The sequence below is a fragment of the Brachyhypopomus gauderio genome, unplaced genomic scaffold, assembly GCF_052324685.1.
Source record: "Brachyhypopomus gauderio isolate BG-103 unplaced genomic scaffold, BGAUD_0.2 sc90, whole genome shotgun sequence".
Taxonomy (NCBI): domain Eukaryota; kingdom Metazoa; phylum Chordata; class Actinopteri; order Gymnotiformes; family Hypopomidae; genus Brachyhypopomus; species Brachyhypopomus gauderio.
The window spans coordinates 748,868-768,437 of NW_027506911.1; the positions used below are offsets into that span (position 1 = coordinate 748,868).

At 41.8% G+C, this 19,570-nt stretch overlaps 1 protein-coding gene across 1 annotated transcript; it reads left to right on the forward strand.

Annotated features, from left to right (window-relative positions):
- The first annotated feature begins 680 nt into the window (after positions 1-680).
- Positions 681-19,570, forward strand: LOC143493640 (NACHT, LRR and PYD domains-containing protein 3-like). The gene is made up of 13 exons (XM_076992186.1): positions 681-808; positions 1,544-1,651; positions 1,765-1,911; positions 2,829-2,883; positions 3,734-3,941; positions 6,248-8,027; positions 9,922-10,092; positions 11,493-11,663; positions 12,984-13,154; positions 14,472-14,642; positions 15,443-15,616; positions 17,974-18,020; positions 18,576-19,570. Exons 2-13 carry the CDS (start codon positions 1,602-1,604, stop codon positions 19,112-19,114), a joined length of 3,684 nt encoding a protein of 1,227 aa, XP_076848301.1. The 5' UTR covers positions 681-808; positions 1,544-1,601; the 3' UTR covers positions 19,115-19,570.

The following is a 19,570-nucleotide window of genomic DNA, read 5'->3' on the forward strand; positions in this document are numbered from 1 at the left end:
CCTGTTCCCTTTCTGCTTCTGGAACCAGTTGTTGGTAGAGTTCATTCAAAAACGAAAGAAGGAGGTCACTGTTATAGAGACCAATCTGGCATTTGTGAAGGACCAAACCAGCACTTGAGATTGCAGGACAAATTGTTATATTTGCTCCTCTCTGACCTGGTACATTACTGTACTTAATTTTATTTCATTGATCTATATGTGCAAAAAAAAATGTGTATTACAGTAATAGCTTTTCAGCTGTCTTTGTTTTTGCAGAACTTTGCATTTTATAAAATATTTTTGGTTTTGAACCTTAGGTTTTCATTATTGACATGCTGTGTGCAAGCATTTGTAAATAAGACAAAATGATTCAGAATTTTGTTATTGGATAACCTTGTGTGTATAGAAAATGTAAGCATTATAGAAACATGTTAAATGACTGATTTTGTGCAGAAACGACATGGATTGTACTAATTGTAACTGTTTGGACAAACGCATGTTAGCAGTCATAAAAAACTAAATAAGATCGTATTATTTGTTGAAAGCCCCACAATCAATGAGAATCGCCACCCAAAAAGAGAAATAGGTTTTAGCAATAGGTATTTTATCAGTTGTTTTTGTGTTTTTTTTTATCCAATATCACTTGATTACTGTAAATCTTGGTACTACAGAGTAATAAACACACAGAGAGTCCGTAGAGGTTCATCACCTAAATGACATCACTTCCTGTGACGAGTCGATATCGAAAGTAACTAAAGCAAAGCGAGTACGTCACAAAGCGGGTACGTCACTCCCCGCCGCTACAGAAGAGCAGACGGAGTGTTTCGTTGTAAGTTAATTATCCTTCAATATGACTTACTGGCGTGCGGATTAAAGGACAGTCATTTACCTTGGGCTTAACTACTTTTACCGAGTATGCTACTTTTTAAACCGCGTTTGGTGTAAAGTTTTATTCTCGTTACATAAAAGCGAAAGTGTACAGATGTAGATGGACTACGGGTCGCCCCGTTTCATCACGGAAGTGTCTGGTCCAACTACATAAATGTCTGGGTCTGAAATACACTCGATATTCTGTTTTCATCTTATGCGGTCATCTTGTAAATCATGTAAAGCTGCTTTGTGACAACATGTGTTGTGAAAAGCGCTATACAAATATATTTGATTTGATTTGATTTGATCTTCTGAATGGTTATTTTTAAGTATATCATCGGTAAAACGTCTCGTCGATATGCTGCATTTAGCCTGAATGTTTCGACGTTACGTTTCACATACGCGCATGCGCATGATCTTTCGTTCTGTTTTGATTGCGGATACGCAAATGTATTTGGTTAATCCTGAACTAGATTATATGAATATTCAGATTTCATTTGCACTGGTTTTAACTCTGTAGAGCTGGACAATATTGATCATTTAAAATATTTAATGTCATGACAACAAATGTCACACATTGTTGCATCAGTCTTATATATTTATGAGGTACTGACTCATACTGCAGTGACATCAGGTTCATTATAATCAGTGTTTCAGTGTCCTGCTCCTCCTCTTCATGATGAACTGTTGACAGGGAGCAGAGAGCAGCATCTCCAGTGTCCAGCTGTGTGTGTGAGAAGAGGAACAACTCCATGATGGAGACTCATATCTCCAGCAGTGGAGGAGGAACCTCTGACCCAAAGTGAGGAGCTTTACATCAGCACTTAATCTGAGGAAACAGGAAGAGGAAATATTCAGGATGAATGAGATGTAGTGAAGGACGTAATTACTCAACACTTTCATTGTCTTCATCAGGATGAAGAGAGCAGCATTTTCAGCACCCAGCTGTGTGCCTATGAAGAGTGAATCATCTCCAGTATCCAGCTGTGTGTCTATGAAGAGTAACAAGTCCATGTTTGATCCTCCTTACTTCAGTAGTGGACCTGTGACCTCTGACCCACAGTGAGTGACGTATTACACACAAAGATTCTTTAATCAGATTGAAAGTATTTTAAGTCTTCATTCTCCACATTTTCCTCTGTCTCTTCCTCCTCAGTTCTTGCGTATGTGTGGAGGGAGTAAATATTTGTGGTTACTAAGTCCCACATTAAAGCCAGTACCACTGAATTATCCTTAAACAAACAAGGAACAGAGTAATAAAAAATAAGACAGACTCCAAGATCACTTGAAGGGTGTCAGGGCTGGCTCCAGGGCTGGTCCTTCTGTCGTCATCAGGAGAAGCCCACCTCAGCTCAATCAGCGGTGATGGCCTGTACCTGTTGTCCTGGTGTTATAAGGAAGACAGATACAGTGTCTCACCGCTGAGTTGTCTGACTACTTTGCTGCCAACTGGCTCTCTGTGTTACATTGCATTTAATTGTTTCTCCACCCGGTCTCTCTTGAGTTTTTATTTTTCTTTTACTCTGTTTATTCGAGTACTTACCTCCTGCGTTGCTCCCTGGCCTTTCTCAAGTTTTCTTCCCACTGTCTATTTCCTATCCATTTGGTTTTGTTTTTGGGAAGGGTTTTTTGATTTTCACCTAGTGTGTACAGATACAAGGTGTTTCTAATATAGTATCTGGTAAGGCACCATGCACATAAACATTATTATTATTATTATCACCAGAGTTAAAGTCAGGTGCAGGTTTTCTGTGTTTGTTGTCACTACAGCATTTGGGTTCAGTGTCCCTCAGTCTGGGAGCTCAGAGAACCGTGACATGTTCAAGTGTGTTGGGTTATTGCACATGTATCACATTATCATCATCATCATCATCATCATCATCATCATCATCATCATGTACAGAAGCCCGAATATAACATGTATTCATGTCTATAAAATGTAGATTTTCCATTAACGTTGTTGTTCTGTTTGTCCACAGTGCCCAAAACAAACCTTTAAAGATTTCTAAAGACAAACTGAAGTCAGTATTCAAGGTGTGTGTCACGGTGAGGCGGCCCCCTACTGGTCGCCTCCGTCCACAGCGGCTGTTGTTGTTGTTGTTTTGTTACGTCGTATGCGTCCCTCGGGTGGGCGGAGCCCGTGATTCGTCTCACCTGAGGGTTGTTTGTTTGCCTATATACGTCTTGTCTTTGTACCAGTTGACCGCTGGTCATTATATCCTTAATTTGGAGATATTGCACAGGTTTTTGGTTTGCACACTTTCTATTAAACCATCCTTTTTCCCTGAGACTTGGCGTGATCACTTCCTTTTTAGTTGCTCACCCTGCCCGTCACAGTGTGTACTTGTCTGTATGTGTGTGTGTCCCTTCTCTCGTTAGTCTGTCCTATTTAAGCTCTGTCCCTTCTCTTGATAGTCTGTCCTATTTAAGCTCTGTTGATTCTCTTGTTCTGTGGTGGTTCTTGTATTGGGAGATATTGTATTATGTTCTGTCTTGCTTGAGCTCTGTGGTTGTATTCTGAATATTTGAATTATGTTTATTGTGTGAGTGGGTGAAGGGTCTTATCATTAGTGTGTGTTGAGATTACAAATCATGATGAGACTTTGTGGCTTTACTGGTTCATGTTTTACTTTAATGCCTATTGGTAATTTAGCCGATGATGAACAAAAGTCAAATGTATAAAGCTGTGTGTTATGCTGTGTTATGGCTTTATAAAACTATGTACAATTGAAACTTTTATATTAGAATTACGTTCTTATAAACCATAATGTCCACAGGACCACCCAGTCCCTCTCAGTTCAGTCCTCTCTTATGTTTAATGGATTATCCTGTGTTATAATCATCTGTCTGTAACACTGTAGTTTTACGGATACTGTTTATTCAGGAGCTGGAGCACAAAATCATCTCTCTGGTGAAAAATGAGCTGAAGAGATTCAAGAAGAATCTACTGAGTCCAGATTACCCAGCATGCACTGAGAGACAGGTGGAGGATGAGGAGGATCAGAGCAGTGTCAGAGAGGGGGTGATGAAGATCACACTGCACGTCCTGAGGAACATGAACCAGACAGACCTCGCTAACACACTACAAACCAGTAAGAGCTCTGGGTCATGACAACATAACATCACTTTATTACTTCAGAGGGAGGACAATGTTAGTGAATCTCAGTTCACAATGAGGATCTTAAATCAGTGTTGGTCTGTCCTCAGTTGACCTCCCTTCAGTGTAGTCTGCTCAGGTGCAGACTCAAGACTCTCCTATATTTATCACTGTTGTCATGTGACTGTAGAATAGTGAAGTTTTGAGGATACATTGTTATTCTTTAGAACTGAGATTTGACCAATCAGATTTGACCACAGGTCACTGTCTCATGATGTCATACACAGGTGTGTTTTCTATTTCCCTCCATTGTCTCTCAGATGACCAGTCTGCTAGTTGTAGGTCTCCTCAGTCAGGTGACAGTTACCAGTGTGTGTGGTGGAACTTCAGCTGGTGTAATGGCTTCCTCCATGAACCCATGTGTTCTCAATGTCATTATTGATACCCAGACACTCTAACCTACCTCTAATTTAACTCTTACAGTATTTAAATTTCCTGAGTGTACTGTATGTAATAGGGATGCAAATGATTAATCGACTTTCGATTAATTGTCGATTAAGACGTTACTCGATCAAAATGTATTAATCACGATTAATCGTTAGAGAGCGCTCCTGTAGTAACTTGAACAGAGTGTAAGAACGAGAGGTGAACACGTGTCGCGAAAGACCAGAGTGGAAAACAAAATGAAGCGGGCGAAAAGACGTGCGGTGTGGGACCATTTTGAAGCGGGTTCGGGAAACGAGGCAGAAACTGCGTAATCCAGAAAATCCCGAGGAGGGAAACTTTATTTTCCACGCAACGCAGGCGCCGCTCTCCCAGTGTCACTTAAAGGGCCAAGTGCCTGTCTGTTAGGGAATTCGCTGCGAGGAGTAGTAGTCGCTACAATTTCAACATTGTTAATTTAGGCTAAGAAGTCAAATGTTCTCTGTGTAATGCGGTATTGAAGTACAACAGTTCCACTAGCTCACTCAATTATCATTTGAACACCGTGCATGCAGCTGTCCTGCATATCACCAGTGCACCTGGTCAACCTAAAATCACAGCTACACTGGGAAGGCGAGCGTTTTCGAAGCTCGCTATGAAAAATGAAGAGTGAGCTAAAACAAAGCTAGCTACCACTACTGCTGTAGCCCTTACAACAGATTGTTGGACGACTCTAACAACATAAAGTTACATTACCGTGACGTGCCACTACACTGACGAGAACTGGCAGCTAAAATCTGCAGTGCTGATTACGACGAACATGTCGGACAGACACACCGTTGACAATTTAGCTGACAAGCTCAATGATGTTGTGGAGACTTGGGCACTCTCCGGTCGCGTTACAGCGTGTGTTCACGACAACGCTAGAAACATTGTCCAAGCATAGGCTCAATAATATTCTGTTTGGCTCTCTATTTAATTTCTTCTTTAAATTTTTTTTTACATTTTTTTAAAATGTCTAATGTTTCAAATGCAAGAACGGAGTCAGTCCTTAATTTATTCCTTTTTTAAATGAAAGAATGTATTTTGTTATACCATAAAAAATTCCTAATGCATAATTACTTGAGCAATATATCATATAATACAATATAATTATCATAATATATACTTTTTGACCAAAGTGTTTTAACTACACTGCTCAAAAAAATAAAGGGAACACTTAAACAACACAATGTAACTCCAAGTCATCCACACTTCGTGTTCAGATAGGAAACAACACTGATTGTGAATCAATTTCAACTGCTCTTGTGCAAATGGAACAGACAACGGGTAGAAATGAGAGATTTTCAACTGATTTCAAAGATTTTTATTAATTGAGATCTAGGATGTGTTATTTTAGTGTTCCCTTAATTTTTTTGAGCAGTATATTTAGCTAATATTTTTAAAAGCCCTATTGAAACACTGAAATTCAGGTGGAAAACGCCGCTTATCGATTAATCGAAAGTCGATCGATAAGATCAATCAACTAACGATTAATGAATTAATCGATAATTTGCATCCCTAGTATGTAATGTATCATGGCCAATCTATGGGGACTAAAAATCTATTCATAGTGATGAATTAATGATGAATTCATATACTCACTTTCAAGACATACTTTTTTTATATGCCTTTCAAGATACTCAAGGTCGCTTTACAGTTTTAATACAAGTCTTACACAACCAATCACACACCAGCGAGAAATGTACTCTCCACAGGAATCCACAGCCCCCTGGGGGACTGTAATAATGATGTCTTTTCTTGTATTTCCTGTGATGAGTCTGTTATGATTGATCCTAAAGACATTAACATGTGTGCTGTTGTCTTCCTCTTTACCAGAACTGGCCCCTGCTTGCTATAGAAAACTCAAATCCAAACTGAGGGAAAAATGTCAGAAAATTAATGAAGGAATCTCACAACATGGAACCACAACACTTCTGAATGAGATCTACACAGAGCTCTACATCACAGAGGGAGGGAGTGGAGAGGTGAATAATGAACATGAGGTGAGACAGATTGAGACAGCATCCAGGAGACCAGCAACACAGGAGACACCCATCAAATGCAGTGACATCTTTAGACCCTTACCAGGACAAGACAAAGCCATCAGAACTGTGCTGACTAAAGGAGTGGCTGGAATTGGTAAAACAGTCTCAGTGCAGAAGTTCATACTGGACTGGTCTGAAGGAAATGTAAATCAGGATGTTATCTTCATATTTCCACTTCCTTTTAGGGAGCTGAATTTGATGAAGGAGAAAAAGCTCAGTCTGGTGCAGCTTCTTCATTGCTTTTTTCCAGAAACACGTGAATTAAAACCAACTCACTATACACACTACAAAATTCTGTTCATCTTTGATGGTCTGGATGAGTGTCGTCTTCCTCTAGATTTCCAGAACAATGACAGCGTGTGGGATGTAACAGAGTCGACCTCAGTGGATGTGCTGCTGACAAACCTCATCAAGGGGAATCTGCTTCCCTCTGCTCTCCTCTGGATAACCTCTCGACCAGCAGCAGCCAATCAGATCCCTCCTGAGAGTGTTGACCAGGTAACAGAGGTACGAGGGTTCAGTGGCCCTCAGAAAGAGGAGTACTTCAGTAAGAGAATCAGAGACCAGAGTCTGGCCAACATAATCATCTCACACATGAAGTCATCAAGAAGTCTCTACATCATGTGCCACATTCCAGTCTTCTGTTGGATTGCAGCCACTGTTCTACAGAGGATGTTGGGTGAAGCAGAGAGTGGAGAGATCCCCAAGACTCTGACTCAGATGTACACACACTTCCTGATCTTTCACATCAAACACAAGGACCAAAAGTATGATCAGAAAAGTGACACTGACCCTCAACAAACTAGAAAACATGTTTTGGCACTGGGAAAACTGGCTTTCCAACAGCTGGATGAAGGCAACCTGATCTTCTACGAGGATGACCTGAGAAATAGTGGCATTGATGTAAAAGAAATGTCAGTGTATTCAGGAATGTGCACTCAGATCTTCAGAGAGGAGTTTGGTCTACAGCTGGAGAAGGTGTTCAGCTTTGTACATCTGAGTGTTCAGGAGTTTCTGGCTGCTTTATATGTATTTATTACCTTCATCTCCACCAACACGAATGTGCTGAAACAGCAACAACCTGGATTGGTCAAAAACACATTGTCTGACCTCCTCAACAGTGCAGTGGACAAGGCCTTACAGAGCCAGAATGGACACCTGGACATTTTCCTCCGCTTCCTTCTGGGTCTCTCACTGGAGTCCAATCAGACTCTCTTACGCGGACTACTGACACAGACAGGAAGCAGCTGTCACAGCAAAGAGAAAACAGTCAAGTACATCAAGGAGAAGATCGGGGAGAATCCCTCTCCAGAGAAATCCATCAATCTGTTCCACTGTCTGAATGAACTGAATGATCATTCTCTAGTACAGGAAGTCCAAACATACCTGAGCAGAGGAGGTGACACTCGTCTGCGTGGAGTCAGGCTCTCACCTGCTCAGTGGTCAGCTGTGGCGTTTGTGTTGCTGAACTCAGAAGAGGAGCTGGATGAATTTGACCTGAGGAAATATGACCCATCAGAGGGATGTCTAGTGAGACTGCTGCCAGTGGTCAAAGCATCCAGAAAAGTCATGTGAGTATTTTCATCCAGAGATTCACAGTGACATAGCACTGGATGCTCCTGAATCAGAAGGTCTATGGGGGGGGGGGGGGGGGGGTGCTGGCCCTCAGCAGGGTGTTGCCTGGGTGTTGTGCTTATGGGATGAAGGTGTGTGGGTGTATATGTGTGTGGGTGTATATATAGGATGTATGTGTGTGGGTGTATATATAGGATGAATGTGTGTGGGTGTATATATAGGATGAATGTGTGAAACAGGGTGTCTAACTAGCTGGCTTTTTCTAGCTGGCTTTTTCCTAACTAGATGACTAGTACACATACAGTACTCATACATTTAGGATCCTGGGGGGCAGGCATGTTACCCAGAAGTCAATGAGGTGGACCTGCTGTCATGACCTCACCCGTCTCCTCACCACTGTCTGTCCCTCAGTTTTTACTGCACTTTACACATTGAGGGCTTTTGAGGGGACGGTGTGTTGTGTGTACAAAAGTGGCCCGGGGCTTTGCCCACGTTTGTCCCAGCACCTGTCCCCTCAATTTTAACTACACCATAGTATCACACACTACCATACATGCATCTACACCAACACCTACACACTACACAGCACTGGGGGTGGAGGGGTGGGAATGCCTTCACCCGTTTCCTGCTCCCTGCCGGGACAGGGATGGGTCGCTAGCGCGGGGCTGGACTGGTGGCGTCCTGGAGCTGCTGCCGATCCTTGCTGGTCCAGCCATTTGCCCCCGCCATGGAGGGTGTGTTAGTTTGGATGAATGTGTCTTTGTCCTTGTCTCTTTTTGTATAGGTGGGTGAATGAGTACATGTTGGGGGGGGGGGGTATATGGGTGTGTGTGTATATATTGGGATGAATGTGTAAGTATATTTGTGGGTGTATACATGTCCGTAAGAGTGTATATGGGTGTGGGTGAGTGTGTGTGTGTGTGTGTGTGTGTGTGTGTGTGTGTGTGTGTGTGTGTGTGTGTGTATAAGGATGGGTGTAGGTGTATACATAATGAGGGTGTATATAAGGGGGTGTGTGTATGTATGTAGGGGTGTATACATGGGGGTGAATGTAAATATGAGTTTGAGTGTATGTGTGAGGACAGCTGGTTCTGGGTCTGGGGCTTGTTGTGCCCGGTCCTCTCCCGGCTGCTCCCCTGTGGTTACTTCTCCCCTTTTTTCTGTCTTTTCCCTTTTTATTTTCTCTCCCCCTCTTTTCTATATTCTATCTTCTTATGGTCCACCTAACCCCAATAATTGTTATCACTATTGCACTGTATTATACATAATTGTTATCATTTGATCTGTACATAAAAACAAAGTTGTCCTCCAAAGATGGGGGGGTGGAGGAAGTTTTATTAATTCATTCCAAATATTTTCTGTTAAAGTTAACTACATGAACACACACACACACACACACACACTCCTACATAGAGCCTACATATTAATCGCAGACACACACAGACTTAAACACACATAATCCAGACGTAATTCAAAGTCAATGCCAAAAAAACAGTCCAGGTCAGGTACACACAAAAAGAAGAAAAAACAGACAGAGGTACAAAAAGGGAGAATCCAGGAGAGCAGTGAACTAGACAAACTGGGTCGAACCACAAAGAGAATCGAATACAGGAAAAACTCTTGGTATGCTTTCAAAATGTCGGCAATACTTCACAAAGAGTTTTGCGAGTGTCCTGATATATATAATAGCCTATGACAAGAACCAGGTGTGAACTATTACTGAGGGGAGGAGGAACGGGTCAGACAACGTGGGGCATTCTGGGAGTTGCAGTCTCCAGGGTTGAGCTGCATGACAGATACAGAGGATAATTTAATCAGCAGTTCAGATTCTGGAATCCAGCATCATCTGATTGATCTGTATTTTGTACTGTATTTACTCCTCCTTTACAGACTGTCTGGCTGTGATCTCACTGAGGAGTCTTGCAAATCTCTCACATCAGTTCTACAAACAGAAAACTCACTGAAAGAGCTGGAGGTTAATAATATTGACCTACAAGATTCAGGAGTGGAGCAGCTCTGTGCTGGACTGAAGAGTTCAAACTGTAAACTGGAGATTCTCAGGTGAGTTTTCTGTCAATTTAATCTGGCATGGAAACAGTGAAGTGTGGTGACACTACAGGGTTTTAATAAATATTAAGATAAATATTTATGTACTTTTAAAAGTAAATTTCCTTTTTTAAAATAATAAAACTCCTTTGAGTACAGTATAAAAACATCTACCACAATGCAATGCAAGACAATTTCATTCTTTATTATTTTATGAGGTTTTCGTTCTTTATTAATTTCAAATATTTTCTGTTAAAATTAACTACATGAACTACATTTCATTGACTGACCGCATTGCGGAGAGAAAGAAAAATGTGTGATGCATAAGTAGATTTACATAATCTCCTAGAAGAGAAATGTAACACTCTAAAGAGACTCATATGAGTCCTTGTTCAAATGTATGTGGGTATTTATGGAAACGTTCACACTCCTACACAAAGCTGAACACACACACACACACCTGCATAGAAGCGACAAACACACAGGTTGTAAAACAGCTCTGCCCCAAGTGTGTTATTAATGTTCCAAATCCAGACATCTACACTACTGTAAAAGAAAATGTGGCAATATCTTTTGATTTCATTTACACATATGACAAATACCCCAATATTAAAATGACATGTAATGAAAAATCCACCTTTTCAGTGCTTGTGCACACACATTTGACAACATTATATCAAAGTTCAGAGCTAAACAGGTTAGGATTATTAGGTTTAATATTGTGGAGGGTGTTTGGTGGTGTAGGATCATATGTGAGGAATGGATATGAAACCTCACCATGACAGTAGTTTATTATAAAGCACAGGGTGAAGCCTCCACTACAGTTACTGGCCTCTGCTTTGATACTTTTTAATCTGTTAATGTAATTAATTTCATCCTATTTTACAAGATACTGTGATGTGGGGTACATATTAGTCACAAACGTACACAGACTTAAACACACTTTGTTTATTGAAGTAAATGGAGGAAACAACTGGGCAGAGGGATCCAGACGTAATCCAAAGTCAATGTCAAAAAAACAGTCCAGGTCAGGTACACACAAAAAGAAGAAAAAACAGACAGAGGTACAAAAAGGGAGAATCCAGGAGAGCAGTGAACTAGACAAACTGGGTCGAACCACAAAGAGAATAGAATGCAGGAAAAAACGTTATGTATGCTTTCAAAATGTCGGCAATACTTCACAAAGAGTTTAGTGAGTGTCGTGATATAAATAATAACCTATGATGAGAACCAGGTGTGAACTAGTACTGAGGGGAGGAGGAAAGGATCAGACGACGTGGGGCATTCTGGGAGTTGCAGTCTCCAAGGTTGAGCTGCATAACAGATACAGAGGATAATTTAATCAGCAGTTCAGATTCTGGAATCCAGCATCATCTGATTGATCTGTATTTTGTACTGTATTTACTCCTTTACAGACTGTCTGGCTGTGGTCTCACTGAGGAGTCTTGCAAATCTCTCACATCAGTTCTACAAACAGAAACCTCACTGAAACAACTGGAAATTAATAATAATGACCTACAAGATTCAGGAGTGGAGCAGCTCTGTGCTGGACTGAAGAGTTCAAACTGTAAACTGGAGATTCTCAGGTGAGTTTTCTGTCAATTTAATCTGGAATGGAAACAGTAAAGTGTGGTGGCACTACAGGGTTTTAATCAATTTTAAGATTAATATTTATGTACTTTTAAAATGTCAATTTCCTTTTAAAAATAATAAACTTCCTTTGATTACACTATAAAAAATCCTACCACAAGGCAATGCAAGACAATTTCACAATTTATTATTTTATGAGGTTTTCTTTCTTTATTAATTCCAAATATTTCCTGTTAAAATTAACTACATGTACTACATGTCATTGACAGAGTCCTTGTCCAAATGTATGTGGGTATTTATGGAAACGTTCACACTCCTACACAGAGCTGAACACACACACACACACACACACACACACCTGCATAGAAGCGACAAACACACAGGTTGTAAAACAGCTCTGCCCCAAGTGTGTTATTAATGTTCCAAATCCAGACATCTACACTACTGTGAAAGAAAATGTGGCAATATCTTTTGATTTCATTTACACATATAACAAATACCCCAATATTAAAATGACATGTAATGAAAAATCCACCTTTTCAGTGCTTGTGCACACACATTTGACAACATTATATCAAAGTTCAGAGCTAAACAGGTTAGGATTATTAGGTTTAATATTGTGGAGGGTGTTTGGTGGTGTAGGATCATATGTGAGGAATGGATATGAAACCTCACAATGACAGTAGTTTATTATAAAGCACAGGGTGAAGCCTCCACTACAGTTACTGGCCTCTGCTTTGATACTTTTTAATCTGTTAATGTAATTAATTTCATCCTATTTTACAAGATACTGTGATGTGGGGTACATATTAGTCACAAACGTACACAGACTTAAACACACTTTGTTTATTGAAGTAAATGGAGGAAACAACTGGGCAGAGGGATCCAGACGTAATCCAAAGTCAATGTCAAAAAAACAGTCCAGGTCAGGTACACACAAAAAGAAGAAAAAACAGACAGAGGTACAAAAAGGGAGAATCCAGGAGAGCAGTGAACTAGACAAACTGGGTCGAACCACAAAGAGAATAGAATGCAGGAAAAAACGTTATGTATGCTTTCAAAATGTCGGCAATACTTCACAAAGAGTTTAGTGAGTGTCGTGATATAAATAATAACCTATGATGAGAACCAGGTGTGAACTAGTACTGAGGGGAGGAGGAACGGGTCAGACGACGTGGGGCATTCTGGGAGTTGCAGTCTCCAAGGTTGAGCTGCATAACAGATACAGAGGATAATTTAATCAGCAGTTCAGATTCTGGAATCCAGCATCATCTGATTGATCTGTATTTTGTACTGTATTTACTCCTCCTTTACAGACTGTCTGGCTGTGGTCTCACTGAGGAGTCTTGCAAATCTCTCACATCAGTTCTACAAACAGAAACCTCACTGAAACAACTGGAAATTAATAATAATGACCTACAAGATTCAGGAGTGGAGCAGCTCTGTGCTGGACTGAAGAGTTCAAACTGTAAACTGGAGATTCTCAGGTGAGTTTTCTGTCAATTTAATCTGGAATGGAAACAGTAAAGTGTGGTGGCACTACAGGGTTTTAATCAATTTTAAGATTAATATTTATGTACTTTTAAAATGTCAATTTCCTTTTAAAAATAATAAACTTCCTTTGATTACACTATAAAAAATCCTACCACAAGGCAATGCAAGACAATTTCACAATTTATTATTTTATGAGGTTTTCTTTCTTTATTAATTCCAAATATTTCCTGTTAAAATTAACTACATGAACTACATGTCATTGACAGAGTCCTTGTCCAAATGTATGTGGGTATTTATGGAAACGTTCACACTCCTACACAGAGCTGAACACACACACACACACACACACACACACACACCTGCATAGAAGCGACAAACACACAGGTTGTAAAACAGCTCTGCCCCAAGTGTGTTATTAATGTTCCAAATCCAGACATCTACACTACTGTGAAAGAAAATGTGGCAATATCTTTTGATTTCATTTACACATATGACAAATACCCCAATATTAAAATGACATGTAATGAAAAATCCACCTTTTCAGTGCTTGTGCACACACATTTGACAACATTATATCAAAGTTCAGAGCTAAACAGGTTAGGATTATTAGGTTTAATATTGTGGAGGGTGTTTGGTGGTGTAGGATCATATGTGAGGAATGGATATGAAACCTCACAATGACAGTAGTTTATTATAAAGCACAGGGTGAAGCCTCCACTACAGTTACTGGCCTCTGCTTTGATACTTTTTAATCTGTTAATGTAATTAATTTCATCCTATTTTACAAGATACTGTGATGTGGGGTACATATTAGTCACAAACGTACACAGACTTAAACACACTTTGTTTATTGAAGTAAATGGAGGAAACAACTGGGCAGAGGGATCCAGACGTAATCCAAAGTCAATGTCAAAAAAACAGTCCAGGTCAGGTACACACAAAAAGAAGAAAAAACAGACAGAGGTACAAAAAGGGAGAATCCAGGAGAGCAGTGAACTAGACAAACTGGGTCGAAGAGAATAGAATGCAGGAAAAAACGTTATGTATGCTTTCAAAATGTCGGCAATACTTCACAAAGAGTTTAGTGAGTGTCGTGATATAAATAATAGCCCATGATGAGAACCAGGTGTGAACTAGTACTGAGGGGAGGAGGAACGGGTCAGACGACGTGGGGCATTCTGGGAGTTGCAGTCTCCAGGGTTGAGCTGCATAACAGATACAGAGGATAATTTAATCAGCAGTTCAGATTCTGGAATCCAGCATCATCTGATTGATCTACATTTTGTACTGTATTTACTCCTCCTTTACAGACTGTCTCTCTGTGGTCTCACTGAGGAGTCTTGCAAATCTCTCATATCAGTTCTAGAAACAGAAACCTCACTGAAACAACTGGAAATTAATAATAATGACCTACAAGATTCAGGAGTGGAGCAGCTCTGTGCTGGACTGAAGAGTTCAAACTGTAAACTGGAGATTCTCAGGTGAGTTTTCTGTCAATTTAATCTGGAATGGAAACAGTAAAGTGTGGTGGCACTACAGGGTTTTAATCAATTTTAAGATTAATATTTATGTACTTTTAAAATGTCAATTTCCTTTTAAAATAATAAACTTCCTTTGATTACACTATAAAAAATCCTACCACAAGGCAATGCAAGACAATTTCACACTTTATTATTTTATGAGGTTTTCTTTCTTTATTAATTCCAAATATTTCCTGTTAAAATTAACTACATGAACTACATGTCATTGACGGAGTCCTTGTCCAAATGTATGTGGGTATTTATGGAAACACACACTCCTACACACCGCTGAACAGACACACTCCTACACAGACCTGACTGAAACACACAGCTTGTAAAACAGCTCTGCCCCAAGTGTCTTATTAATGTTCCAAATCCAGACGTCCACATCCACAGTACTGTGAAAGAAAATGTGGCAATATCTTTTAATTTAATATACACATGACAAATACCCCAATATTAAAATGACATGTAATGAAAAAACCACCTTTTTAGTGCTTGTGCACACACATTTGACAACATTATATCAAAGATCAGAGCTAAGCAGTTTAGGATTATTAGGTTTAATATTGTGGAGGGTGTTTGGTGGTGTAGGATCATAGTTGAGGAATGGATATGAGACCTCACCATGACAGTAGTTTATTATAAAGCACAGGGTGATGCCTCCACTAGTTACTGGCCTCTCTAGCACCCCATACTGGCTGCTTTGCAAATGCAGTGAGGGCACTGTCTCTCTCCCTCTTTTTCCCTCCTTTCTGCAGATTGTCTGGTTGTTTGGTCACAGAGGAAGGCTGTTCTTCTCTGGCTTCAGCTCTGAGTTCAAACCCCTCCCACCTGAAAGAACTGGATCTGACTTACAACCACCCAGGAGACTCAGGAGTGAAGCTGCTCTCTGCTAGACTGGAGGATCCCCACTGCAGACTGGACACACTCAGGTATGTAGGAATCCCCTTAAACACCCTGTGTGTGAAAACACACTCCAAATGTGAGAAGAACAGTGTCATACATAGAAACAGCACACATGACACACACATGGTCTTATTCCTAAAATACATACAGTATCATACATGACACCAGTGGCAGCTCGTCAGTAGGGGGCGCTGGGGTGCCGCCCTCATCAAATTATCCAGAGAAAAAATGTTACTTAGACATATGAACTTATGTAAATTATATATTGCAAAAGTATTATGAAACTAGTAATACTGGCAATTATCGTACATTTAAAAAAAGATCAATAATTCTATCTAGATGTAAGCACAGGTGGTCACACCTGCTTGGCATTGCTGCCTGACGCACCTCCGACGGTGCCATTGTGTGGGCTGCAGGGTCATCAGCTGGGGGGGGGCACCCTTCACTGATGTTTCGCTCCATTATCCCCCAGAACATCTCTGGGTGGTGGAGCAGCGACAGGGACGTCTCCCTACCGCCCCCTGCAGCCTGCTGAAGGATCTGTATTCACCCCACTCTCTGACCCCAGCGTTATTATTGTTGTGTGTGGAATGAGTCGCAGGGGACTGTGCATGTCAGGGACGTCCATCTCCCTGAATCAAGCACAAGTACTGACCACATACCAGAACGTCTCCCTCAAGAACTTCTTTCCCCCATGTACCATCCTTCCTTCTGAGCCACAGCCAGAAGCTCCCTTCCTCACCCTCCTCTGCAGGGTCGCGAATAGCTCACCTCCTGTTAGGGCCTGTGACACCCAGAGTTTTCAGTAGCCTCTGTGTGGATGTCCCAGTGAAGCCCCTGCATCCGACCTCCACTGGGAAGATGAATGGTCTCCACTCAGCTTGTGAGCACGTTGCTGCCAGCTCTGCGTACTTGTCCTTCTTCCGTTCGTACGAGGACTCCATGTGCTCCTCCCATGGGATTGTCAGCTCTGCCATGATGAGGGCTTTGGCAGGTGCTGACCAGAGCACGATGTCTGGGCGCAAGGATGTTATAGTAATCTCTGCTGGGAATTTCAGTTGGCGGCTAAGGTCGGCTGCCAACTGCCACTCACTTCCTAGCGACAGGAGCGACCGCTCTGTCCCTGTGCTGCACCGTGCTGTCGTCCCTGGCCTGGTAAACTGGATCCACATCGGGGAGGTGGGTAGGCTTGCTGACCGGTTTACCTGCTGTCTGCGGGCTTCCAGGATCTCTGTGAACTTGCGCAGGACCTTGTCATGCCGCCACCTGTACCTTCCCTGTGACAGCGCTGTCTTGCATCCGGAGAGGATGTGCTTTAGGGTTGGACTTGGGAAACTACAGAGATGGCAGTGTTCTTCTGTGCCAAACCAGGTGAGAAGGTTCCGGGGGCTCGGTAAGGTGTCGTATGTGGCCCTAATCCGAAAGCTCAGTCTTGCCTGGGGAGTTCTCCACAAATCGGCCCAAGTGATGGTTCTGTTTAGCACAGCCTCCCAAGTAGTCCATCTGCCTTGCTGTTGCTGGCTCACTGCTGTAATCTTGTATGTTTCCTCCTCCATCTTGGCAACTTCAGAGATCACAAGATCCTTCCTCTCCTTCCTGGTCGCTTTGGACCAGCTCTTTGGTGCTACTGCCCATCCCAGACCAGATCTGCCCAACTGTGTAGCACCAACGATCTCCTGGTGCTTCAGCCGTTCCACTGCCTGGTCAACTGCTTGGGATGCATTCCACTTCCGTCCAGTGCGAATCTGAGGGTTGGCAGCTCGAATTGCCGGGTCCGTGGAGTCTCTCAGTTCGAAGTGGAGTCTCACCTTCTCCTTTTGTCCACTGAATGTCTGTGACATTACATGTGTACCGTATACTTCCTGTGTGTGGGGCGCTGGACTAATGGGTGTCTATGTAGGTCCTTAAACTTTTGGCATACATGTGATCTGGAGAAGCTCTTTAATTGGTTGCCTTAAAGTTTGCTGCGGGACAGAGAGCTGCGCCCCAGACACACCTACTTTTATCAGTAGCCTATCAGTATAGTTAATTATTGATCCTGGAATATTCTTTAAAGGTTTTGACTCCACACACAAGGCAGTGAATGTAATCTGTGAAGTCTAGACCCTATAGAGGTGTGTGTGTGTGTGTGTGTGTGTGTGTGTGTGTGTGTGTGTGTGTGTGTGTGTGTGTGTGTGTGTGTGGACAGACTGTTCAGTTATCTAGGTGCATGTGTGTGTGTGAGTAATAGAGCTTTCTTCCTCTATTTCTATATTTCTCTCAGGACAGAGCCTTCAGAATAAAAAATAACTGTGTGTGTGTGTGTGTGTGTGTGTGTGTGTGTGTGTGTGTGTGTGTGTGTGTGTGTGTGTGTGTGTGTGTGTGTGTGTGTGTGTGTCTTTAGGGTGGATCATGCAGGGAAGATCAGTCTCAAACCAGGACTAAGAAAATGTAAGCAGTTATGTAGTTAATACATACACACACACACACACACACACACACACACACACACAGATATACACAGATATTCACACACTCACACACAGATACACACACACACACACACACAGAAAATATAACCAGCATGTATATATATATACACACACACACACACACAAATATACACACGCACACGCGCACGCACGCACGCACGCACGTACACACACACACACACACACACACACAGATATACACAGATATTCACACACACACACACACTCACACACAGATATACACACACACACACACACACACACACACAGAAAATATAACCAGCATGTATATATATATATATACACACACACACACACAAATATACACACGCGCACGCACGCACACACACACGCACACACACACACGCACGCGTACGCACACACACACACGCACACGCACGCACGCACGCACACACACACACGCACGCACACACACACACTCATACACACACACACACACGCACACACACACAGTATTTGTGTGGTCTCCTCTAATGTCTCTTCTTGTGTGCAGATGCGTGTGAGCTCACACTGGACCCAAACACAGCACACACACGTCTCTCTCTGTCTGAGGGGAACAGAAAGGTGACGTGTGTGGAGGAGCAGCAGACGTATCCTGATCATCCAGAGAGATTTGATTACTGGTATCAGGTGATGTGTAGAGAGAGTCTGACTGGACGCTGTTATTGGGAGGTTGAGTGTAGTGGAGTTGCTGATATAGCAGTGACATATAAAGGAATCAGCAGGAAAGGACACAGTTATGACTGTTGGTTTGGATACAATATAAAGTCCTGGAGGCTGCACTGCTATAATAACAGTTACTCTGTCTGTCACAATAAGAACCACACTGACATCTCTGCCCCCTCCAGCTCCAACAGAGTAGGAGTGTATCTGGACTGGCCCGCCGGCACTCTGTCCTTCTACAGCGTCTCCTCTCACACACACACAGTCACACACTTACACACACTCCACTCCACATTCACTGAGCCCCTCTATGCAGGGTTTGGGGTTTGGGATTCTGACTCCTCAGTGTGTGTGTGTGAGCTAGAATAACCTCCTGTGTACTGGAGCAACACCTGAGTCTCCATGGAAACACACACTCCTCTACACACACAACTGGAGAACAAAATCTCTCTCTCTCTCTCTCTCTCCCTCCTCTTTTTCTTGCCTCAACAGTTACTGTCTTCTCTGCATTTCTAGGTTTAGGGGTAAATAAAGTCCTGTGATTACATGTAGAGTAGTTAACCGTGGAGTGTAGAACCTGCTTCTACATTTTACTGTTTTATCCAGTATTTTACATTTATGCAGAAATTTCCCTGCAGTTCCGGTATGTGTCCAGTAGATGGTAGCAGACAACCACATATTGATATACAGTATCATAACTGGGCAAAGTATAGGATTTTGTGTGTGATTTTGCTGGTTAAATTGCAACATATGTAAAGTGTTTTATGTTTTGATGTGATGTACATTTGCTTTCTTCTGTCCATTAAAGAGAAAGACTGAAATTTA